The following is a 10825-nucleotide window of genomic DNA, read 5'->3' as shown; positions in this document are numbered from 1 at the left end:
GCCTGGTCTACAAAGTGAGTTCCAGGACAGCCAGGGCTATACAGAGAAACCCTGTCTTGAAAAAACAAAACAAAACAACAACAACAACAACAAAAAAAAAAGTTAGCTGCATTAAGAAGTGGGAAGATTCATACAAAGCAATGTTAAAATTTAAAGTGAATGTTGGGATTTATTTTATCATAGAATTGTGATTCAAATCCTGACCAGTCCTTGAGATTAAGAAAAAGGATGCAGAACATAGTAATATTCAGGCTTTAGACAGAATAAAACTAAGCAAATATTGCTCAAAAACAAAATCCCAGCGCCCCATTGCGAATGGCCCCTCTCCAGGGGGCAGTAGAGTCTCCAGGAGGAGAGAGGCCAGCCTGCTCCGGGAAGTGCCCTCGCCAGGCTGGGTACGACTGCCCCCCGAGGCGAGGTGAGGGGCGGAGGCCTGAGGAGGAGGCTGGGAGGCGACCTCCGGCAAAGCTCTGCGCCGGTGGACTAGAGGCGGAATAGCAACCAGCTTTAAAGTAGCAGCCTGGGAGGAAGGAAGGAAGGAAGGAGCGAGGGAGGGACGGGAACCCTGGAGGAGGAGCAGCGAGCCGGGCTGCAGAATCGGCGGGTGCAGGAGCCGCCTGTGCGAGGCCACGTTTGTTTTTGTTATTTTCCATTGGAGTAGTTCTCCAGGACTGAGCGGGCCGCAAGCCTGCACCCCCGACCTTCCAGGTGACAGCCGGTCACCCTGCTAGGAGTCAGCTCCGCCCCGAGTCGCCCCTTCCCGCCCACAGCTCCACTCTCCGCCCAGCCTTCCCGTGCCAGCGCTGGGCGAGCGCGCCGGCCGCAGCGGGCTGCAGGAGCAGGAGCCCGAGCAGGATCGGGAGACCGCCGCTGCCCTGGTCCCCGACCCCAAGGACGGACGGGCGGCGGGAGGACAGACCTGCCCTGGGGCGCGATCTCCAGGAAGGAGGATGCGCGCGTGAGCCTCGGTCTCCCGCTAGTCCACTGAGCTGCAGCCGAAGGCTCGGAACCGCGCCCGGGGAAGTGTCGCATGGGGCAGGGCCGCTGAAGCACGGACTTTAAGGTCTGGTGGCACCAAGGCAGGCGCGGGGGCCTGGAGCGACAGTTAGCATTTTCCTCAGCTCCTGCACAGTGAGAGTTGGGGGCGCGGTGCCCTCGCTAGGCGCGAGTTATGGAGTCGCCTAGCTGCATTCAGGATGAGCCTTTCCCTCACCCCCTGGAGCCTGAGCCGAGTGCCCCAGCACAGCCAGGTGCCACCAAGACTGGCGACAAGCGCTTCCGGCTATGGTACGTGGGAGGGTCTTGCTTGGATCGGAGGACCACGCTACCCATGCTCCCCTGGCTCATGGCCGAGATCCGTCGGCGCAGCCAGAAGCCCGAGGCGGGCGGCTGCGGGGCGCCCGCAGCCCGGGAGGTGCTCCTGGTGCTCAGCGCCCCCTTTCTGCGTTGTGTCCCCGCGCCGGGTGCCGGGGTCGGCGGGGGCGCAGGCTCCGGGGCCGTGCAGCCCAACACTGGGGTGTTCATCTTCGAGCACAAGGCTCAGCACATCTCGCGCTTCATCCACAACAGTCACGACCTCACCTACTTTGCCTATTTGATCAAGGCGCAGCCCGACGACCCCGAGTCACAGATGGCCTGCCACGTTTTCCGCGCCACGGACCCTAACCAGGTAAGTTTTGCGTGCCAGGGGCGGGACTGGGTCCACGGGGACTGGCAAGGCAGGGGCCTCTCTTGTAAGAACTGTCTTGGATCTGGCTGCTGGTTTGCGCTCCACGTGGCGCGCTCGGGTGCTCCCCTCGTTCCGTTTTGGGATATGGGAGTGGGAGAGAAAGCGATTCGTGGCTGGACTGGCCTCGGGACCAGCTGACTGCGCAGAGCAGGGGGAAGGAAAGTAGACTCAGAGTGGTCTTGGGACCTGGGAGGAGTTGGCAAGTCTGCAGAGGACTCAAGGAAAAGCGCGGATCCCAGGAGGAGCCTGGTATCTGGTGATGGATGGCTTGCCTGGCTTTTGCCAATGTGTGCGTGTGTGTTCAAGTGTGTGTTTTTTGGAAGCGCCGGAGAGCACGGGGCACTGGTTCTCAGTCTCGGTCGTCCTGCATTTATACTTGTTTGTCTGGGGCATCACTGTCACCAGAGTACCTCTAAGTATCTGGGCCTGGGGGGTGTGTGATTTCAGAGGCCAGTCTAGGGAAGTTAGAAATGTCAGAATGTCAGCTAAGAATGATTCTGCTAATATGGAGTCGGAAGAACTTTCTGTTATTTTTCGCACCCGCTGAGACAATAACTGCATATGTGAGTAACTTAAAAGACAGTGTGACAGAGGAGATTTCATGTCATTTTAAAGTATTATACTCTTCTAGCTTAGTGTTCAGCACTTCTCCAGAGTTTTCTAATTCGAGGTGTTCTGTTACTAAATAGACCCTTGAGTTCCTTAATAAGCAGGTGTAGATCTAACAGCTGTTCTCAGCCTGGGGCTGCATATCAGAGAACGTGCATATCATTACATTACAATTCATAACTGTAACAAATCACCGTTATGAACAGTATTGAAATAATATTATGATTAGGGGTCACCACAACGGAATGAACTGTATTAAAGGGTCACAGCGTCAGGAGGTTGAGAACCCCTGCTCTAAAAGAAAGAGGAAAACTTATAGTAATTGTGCCTTGGTAAATAGGCTTAGAAGTGTAGAAAGAAGTGTGTGTTTGTGTGTGTGTGTGTTTTGTGTTAGTTTGCTTTCTAGTATTAAAGCCCCACCCCTGTGCTGTTTTCTAAAAATATAATTTGTTGACTAAACATAAATAAATAAGTAGTCTCAGATGTATTCTTCTGGTAGCTGGGAAATTAAGACTTCCATAATTGAACTTTAAGAATATTGTTTGATACTAGCAATCCACCAAAGACCTATAACAAAACTAAAGTAAAAGACTATTGCCTTTAGTTTCTTTCATTACTTTCTAGAAGAGAAAAATACTCTTTTGCTTATTTCTATTTTTTTTGAGATTTTTTTTTTTTTTTTTTTTTGAGACAGGGTTTCTCTGTGTAGCCGTGGCTGTCCTGGAACTCACTTTGTAGACCAGGCTGGCCTCTAACTCAGAAATCCACCTGCCTCTGCCTCCCAAGTGCTGGGATTAAAGGCATGCGCCACCACGCCCGGCCTTTTTTTTTTGAGATTAAAAAAAATATTTATTTATTTATTTATTTGTGTGTATGTGTGTGTGTGTGTGTGTGTGTGTGCGTGCGTGTGTGTGCGCGCGCGCGAGCGCGCAAAACTTGTGCCTGAAGAGGCCAGAAGAGGGCTTTGGATGCCCTTGAGCTATTATAGTACTGGTGGTTGTCAGGTGCTGGAAGCACACTCTGGTCTTCTGGAAGAACAGGAAGTGCTTTTGGCTGACCATACCAGTCCCCAAGAGACAAATGCCTTAAACAACCAGAACTGGTAATGTGAAGAGGGCAATTAGACTTTTTTAAATTATTTTTTTATTTTTATTATTTTTTTTATTATTTCCTTTATTTTTGAGATTATAAAATTACATCATTCCTCACCACCCTTTCCTCCCTCCAAGCCCACACTCTCCTATGTAGCCCTCCTTGCCCTCTTTCAAATTCAAATTTCATATATATATATATATATATATATATATATATATATATATATTCAAGCTGCTGAGTCTGAGTCTGTATGGTGTTACTTGTGTGTGTGGCTTCAGGGCTTCAACACTGGATGACCTGTGCTCTTCTTTAGCTTAGCTTAAGCATTCCTTAGCTGCCTGCAGTTCCTTGTGTAGGGTTGAGGCCTCCTGGTGGTGATTTTAATTGTTTGCAACAGAATACTTCATTACAAATGACTTGAAATTCCCTTCCATGGGTAGCCAGTGAGATTCATTTTATGCTTATTTATTTAAAACTCACGGATGAGACTATCACTATCTTTCCTGTTTCCTAATCCAATGTTCTGGTTCCGGCCATAGGGAAGAATACAGTTGCCAGGCCTTGTGGTGACCCTGGCTGGTTTATATTGCCCTTTCTTCTCGGGGTCTGCTCTGTGAAGAAGCATCCCTGCTCATTTCCTTTCAGGTATTGGTGCTCTGGGCTCTCAGCCGTAGTTACTGAGTCCCCTCTGTATGCGTGGATTTGGAGTCAATTACACACATGCTTGGCTATACCTCTACTGTGTAGTTAAGTGTTAGAGCCTGGATGTGCTGTTACTTTACAAATAGAATGTTTATGCTAACTCTCCCCACCCCCAGCCCACCCCTTTACATATATGGACTTAAAGAAAAAAATGCTTTTAAAAGCCAGACATGTTGGCACACATTTCTAATCCCAGCACTCACTCAGGAGGCAGAGGCAGAGGCAGACAGATCTCTGAGTTCAAGACCAACCTTATGTATTCAGGACAGCCAGGGCTATAGAGAGAAACTCTATCTCAAAAAAAAAAAAAAAAAAAAGATACAAAAAATTTAAATTAAACTATAATTACATAATTTCCCTTGCCTTTCCTCCCTCCAGTCCTTCCTACACTCCTCCTCACTATCTCTCACATCCATGCCTTCTTTTTGTTTGATTATTATTTTTATGTATGTATGCATAAATATATACATATGACCTGCTGTGTATATATTCTTTTATATATACTCATATTCTTTTATATATTCATACATATTCTCTTATATTAAAATATTTCTTTTATTATGTGTATGATTTCAGGGCTGGCCACTTGTATTTGGTGACCAGTTCGCAGGACTCATCCTTGGGAGAGACTAACTCTTAGCAGTTGTGAATTGCTTGTAGTTCTTTGTGTAGGGGTGGGGCCCAATGAGAGCTCCCCCTTCTACTTTAGTATTTCTTTTTTTCTACCTTAGTATTTTTTTATTGGTGTTATTGTTCAGGTCTTGTTTAGCCAGACATTTATATTATTGAGGTATCATGGTTGTCACCCCTCTGTCATTCCAGGAGACACCATCTCACGGCGACATTCTTGCTCTTGTGGCTCTTACCATCTTTCCGCCCTCTCTTCCAGGATGCTCCCTGAGCTTTAGATGCAGGAGTTGTGTTGTAGCTGTATCCTCTGGGGCTGGGTACCCCATGGCCAGTTGCTTTCCGCATCTGACCAGTTGTGGTTTTCTGTAGTGATGTCTGTCTTCTGCAGAGAGCAGCTTATTTGATGATGGGTGAGAACTATAATACAAAGATAACTGTCAGCTGGTAGAACTTTATAGTAACTGTCAGTATGAGGATAAGTATTAGAGTGCAGTTAGGAATTATGCTGGTCTACTAAAGTGGTGACATTGTAGGTTCACCTCTGAGACCCATGACCTTCCTCACCTTGGGTAGTTGGCTAGGTTTCAACCACTATGAATGAATTCACTCCCAAGTGGGCCTTAAACCCAAATAGACAGCTATTGGTTACCACCAAAATACGCATGGCACTATTGCACCTTTACAGATCTCTTGCTTTATGGGTCACTGTTGTGGCTCATAGGTGTCATACTTAGGACAGTATACTGCTCCCCTTTCTTGTCAGCTTTCATAGCACCTTCTGATATTATAAAAGATAGACCACACAGGGGAGGGCTCTTAGTTTTCCTGAGCTGAGCACATTCCTGCCAGAGGATCTTTTATTTGAAGGGCCAGATGTGGTCTCTATAGAGACCATCTCTGCTGAGAATTAGTTCCAAACTCCAGTGCCTCAGAAGAGGGCTTGGTGAGGACTGTGGGGGAACTGTGGGGCAACTGAATGGGAGTGTCCGTTCTTGGCGTGGTCCTCAGCTCTGTCTGGAAATTATAGGAATGGATGCAAGCTCAGCATTGAAATTCTGATTTCACAAGAAAAAGATGAAATTGGAATACACACACACACACACACACACACACACACACACAAAATCTCCTCACATTTAAAGCATTGGTAAATATTTTAAACACTTAAGAACCCTCTTTGGATCAAGCTGTACACCAAAGGTTTGGTTTCAGATAGCTCCCGATTTCCACCAAATATAGATATTTTGGAAATTGATGAGTTCAGTCATTGACACTGTTTGCGACATTTCCCTGTGCACCTCAGTTAACTTCATATGCCTCTTCAAGTGGGCAATGTAACTGTCTTTGCAGTGAACATGCTCTAATGCGGCGACTCTTCAGCCATGCATGCTGACACGTTCAACAGTTTTATCACCCAAGGGTTTGCTTCAAACAAAGCTAAGTAAGGCTCTGGGCACCTTTGCCCTGGAAAGAGGATTCCTGTTTGCTTTGTTCCAAGTTCTTTATTTGAAGTGGAGCTTCAAGCTCTTTGCTGAGGGAGCCTGCTTTATTCTGCATTCACTGAGCAAAGTCTACAAGGCAGCCTAGAGCAGAGGGTGTACAAACATCTCCAGGACACTTGCCCTCCTTTGTTTCTGAAGCCTTCCCCTTCTCTGATGTCCATCTGACTTGAGGATGACCGTAGAGTTTCTTGATTTGGGATAGCTTTTATTGTGAAAGAGGTCACCACCAGCAGATTGGCCATGCATAACAAGCACCGGGGCTGCGTAAAACAGAGTGGCCTTCACATCGAGCGCAGCTAACTACAGAGCTTACGTTCTCTGTAATGGGCCACTGACTTGGAGGCTTGTCCTACAGAAAAGGCTAATGTTTTACAGAGTATCTGCTCACATGCCTTTTCTGAGGGTGGATCTCCATGTGATCTCAGAGATGGGAGTGCTGAGCCATAGCTTGTGTCTGTTGTGGGGGGTTGCCATGGTGATATGCCCTCTGGGTTCACACCTCTCCTCCATTAGAGTTAAGAATGTGTGTCGGGGAAAGCACTCAGCTGGAAAGACTTAATGTGTCCAGGCTGTTCAGGTGCAGAGAGAGACAGAGAGAAGGTTAAGTGTATGTCATGGTGTGTCCGGCAGTCCCCATCTGTGCCAGCCTCTGTGGCATGGTGTGGAAGGAGTGTCAGCTTTAGCATGTTGAATTAGAAAAGGATCTATCTGTGCAAACTCTTTACAGATCCCATTGGCATAAATTCGGTTGTGGAATATGTGGTTCTTCCTCACGAGCAAGGAGAGGTTAGAAATCCGCAAATAGGTACCTTCACTTCCTTTCAGAAAGAGACTGTGCACGTCTAATCTTACTTCAGTTTGTTCCTTTTTTTTTTTTTTTGGGCTTTTCGAGACAGGGTTTCTCTGTATAGCCCTGGCTGTCCTGGAACTCACTTTGTAGACGAACTCAGAAATCAACCTGCCTCTGCCTCCCGAGTGCTGGGATTAAAGGCGTGCGCCACCATGCCCACAGTTTGCTCATTTAAAAGGAGGTTTGGGGTCTGGGCATGTGGTTCAGTTGGTAGAATACTTACTTAGCTTGAAGAAAGCCCTGGGTGCCCACCCCCCCCAGGACCACACCCACTGTGAGTAGTACAAATGTAAAGGTTTTAGCATGTGGCTAGGAAGATAGGAGGATCAAAGCTCGAGGTCGTCCTCAGCTATGTATCACATTCAAGGCTACTATATGAGGCTTCCTTTTCAAAAAAAATAGTTTTAATGTTATGTACATTTTAATAATTAAAACAGTCTATATTTGTAAGAATTAGAGACTGTCGCTGATGGAGCTGGAGAAATGGCTAAATTAAGTGGCTAAGACTATGTACTGCTGGTACACGCCTTTAATCCCAGCCCATGGATAGCAGAGGCATGTGGGTTTCTCTAAGTGCCTCACAAGCAAAATGAAACGAAACAAGAAATAAAACCAAAATAACAACAACGAAAAACAAACAGTACGTCATGCTTGTTCCTGAAAAAGACCGGAGTTCAGCTCTCAGCCTACCTTAGATGGCTTGCAACAACCTGTAACTTTACTGTAGGGAATATAAATCTTTCTTCTGGCCTCCACTAGCACCTGCCACCACACACACACACACACACACACACACACACACACACACACACACACATACCACACTCCTTCCATACGCATAATTAAATAAGATACTTTAAATTTGATTTTTATTTCATGTGTATGGATGTTTTGACTGCATGTATATATGTTCACCACTTACGTGCCTAGTGCCTACAGAGGCCAGAAGAGGGCCAGAAGAGGGCCTCCTGGAACTGGAGTAAAAGATGGTGTTAAGCCCCCATGTTGATGATGTGAAAGCTTTTTTAATATTTTGTTTTCTTTTGAGACAGGGTCTCACTATGTAGCCCTGGCTTGCCTGGAACTCTTTAGCAGACCAGGGAGGCTTCGCACTCATAGAGATCCACCTGCCTCTCCCTCTTGAGAACTAGGTTTATAGCTGTGCTTCACCATGCCCTGCTTCTTTAAAAAGTTTTTACAAAGATATTAAAGGTTTTGAACACTGCATTATGACTAATGACATGCCAGATTTCTTTTTAAAATTTATTTTATTTGTCAGATATAGTGACATATACCTTTAATCCCAGCACACAGGAGGAGAAGACAAGCAGATATCTGTGAGTTCAAGGCCTGCCTATTCTACATAGTGAGTTTCAGGATAGCCAGCACTATGTAGAGAGATCTTGTCTCAAAAGCAAAAAAGTTGTTTTATTATTATTGTTAGTGTGTGTGCATGTGTTTGTGTGTGTGTCTGTGTATGTCTGTTTATGTATGTATGTATGTATGTATGTAAGTGTTTGTGTGTATATTTTGTATGTGTGGATTCACTGGGTATTGAACTCAGGGCCTTATATATACTAGGCAAGCATTCTACCACTGAGCTACATCTTCAAGCACAGAGATTTTGTTTGTTTGTTTGTCTGTTTGCTGTAAGCACTTTTTGTTTCCTCCTCGAGCTGGCTAGCTTTGTGTCAACTTGACCCAAGCTGAAGTCATGCGAGAGAAGGGAGCCTCAATTGAGAAAATGCCAGCATAAGATCGTGCTGTAGGTAAGCCTGTAGGCCATTTTCTTAGTGAGTGATGGGGGAGGGAGGGCCCAGCCCATCATGGGAGGTTCCACCTCTGATGTGGTGCTCCCAGGTTCTATAAGAAAGCAGGTTGAGCAAGCCAGTAAGCAGCACCCGTCCACGGCCTCTGCATCATCTCCTGCCTCCAGGTTCCTGCCTTGCTTGAGTTCCTGTTCTGACTTCTTCAATGATGAGCTGTGATGTGGTGTGGGCATGTAAGCCGAATAAACCCTTTCCTTCCCAACTTGCTTCTGATCGTGGTGTTTCATCCCAGCAATAGTAACCTTCACTAGGACACTAATCCTGTTGGCCTGGGTGGATATTAAACCAGCTTGACTCCCTGGAAGATCCACAATATCTGGGGAAAGACAAACACCTATCCATAGTGCTGCCCAGTTTCGAGGTAGCACCAGACTTCTTTTATGATGGGGACCTAACCGAAACACCACAGCCATTCTGGACCAGCTTCATGATTGGAAAACGCCGACTCTGGAGTAGGAGCACGTGTCTGTTCCACGGGAAGATCTTCTTCTGAGTCTCACTCTTTTCCTGGGACCCAGACTGCAGAATTGGGAGCTATAGATCTCATTGGTAGGCTGTGTGGCCAGTTCTTCACTCTTGGCTGCTTTCAGAGTCTTTTCCAGAGCTAAAGATTTAAAGGAAGATGAGCAGTAAGTTCCGGTTGTAGAGGATTTGACAGAAACTTTTAATCTTCCAGCTTCCTGCCTTCTGTCCTTACGGGCATCTTAATGATGTGAATGTGCTGGCTGGGAAGCTTATCTTCCAGCCGCAAGCTTTCAGGAGTGGGGTGGGGCAGAGGGCTCTTACTTCTTCTCCTGGGTGGTCAGATAAGATGAGGGATGGAGAGCCGGGCGTGGTGGCGCACGCCTTTTAATCCCAGCACTCGGGAGGCAGAGGCAGGCAGATTTCTGAGTTCGAGGCCAGCCTGATCTATCTATCAGGACAGCCAGGGCAATACAGAGAAACCCTGTCTCGAACGCCCCCCCCCCCAAAAAAAAAGATGAGGGATGGATACATTTCAGTGTTTGTACAAAAACTGACACATTCCTTATTTGCATCCTGATAAACAATAGCATCCAGCAAGACAAAACTCCAGTCAAATGCCATTTTTTCCCCCATCCGTGGACTGAGTGAAATATACTTTATGAGGACACCGATGATGTCAGTGACCCCCCTCCCTGCCTCTAGCTTATCTAGTGTGTTGCCTGTTTCTGAAACGAAAGGTAGATTATGAAATGTCTCAGCATGTCTTATATGTCAGCCGTGCAGTCAGGCTGAATAGGAATTCAGCTGTGGGACATGGTAAGATGGTGGGCAGTCTGAAATTGTTAGAAGGGCCTTGTGTATTCCATTACTTTACCCATTTCCTCTTCCTTCCCCTCTTTTAAGGTAACTGTCTTATTAAAACACTCAAGACCTGGACCCAGTGGTCAAGAGCAGACGCTGCTCTTCTAGAGGACCTGAGCTTGGACCCAAGAGCAGTGTCTGCTCTTGACCACTGGGTCCAGCACACACATCATAGGTGGCTCCATAGGCGGCTCTCAGCCACCTGCGATTCCCATCTCAAGGGAATCAACACTCTTGGCCTCTGTCTGAATTCATGTGCAATACCCCTGCACAGACACATACTTAAATGCAATAGCAATACAAATTTTTTATTAGATATTTTCTTCATTTACAATTCAAATGGTATCCCAAAAGTCCCTTATACCCTCCCCTCCCCTGCTCTCCAGCCCACCCACTCCTGCTTCCTGGCCCTGGCATTCCCCTGTATTGGTGCTTATAATCTATGCAAGACCAAGGGCCTCTCCTCTCAAAGATGGCCGACTAGGCCATCTTCTGCTACATATGTAGCTAGAAACACGAGCTCAGGGGGTACTGGTTAGTTCATATTGTTGTT

The 10825-nt window shown here is 46.7% G+C and overlaps 1 protein-coding gene across 2 annotated transcripts in view; it reads left to right on the top strand.

Moving 5' to 3' along the window:
• Positions 1-616: 616 nt before the first annotated feature.
• Positions 617-10825, top strand: part of Tbc1d4 (TBC1 domain family member 4) — a 162207-nt gene continuing 151998 nt past the window's right edge. For both annotated transcript variants that reach the window (XM_021203091.2, XM_021203090.2), the window contains exon 1: positions 617-1669. In XM_021203091.2, the coding sequence (XP_021058750.1) occupies positions 1172-1669 (498 nt within the window). In that variant the 5' untranslated portion in view covers positions 617-1171. The remainder of the gene's footprint in view (positions 1670-10825) is intronic.

Source organism: Mus pahari, chromosome 8 (genome assembly GCF_900095145.1).
Source record: "Mus pahari chromosome 8, PAHARI_EIJ_v1.1, whole genome shotgun sequence".
In the NCBI taxonomy this organism is placed as follows: Eukaryota; Metazoa; Chordata; class Mammalia; order Rodentia; family Muridae; genus Mus; species Mus pahari.
This window is presented reverse-complemented; position numbering and strand designations above follow the sequence as displayed.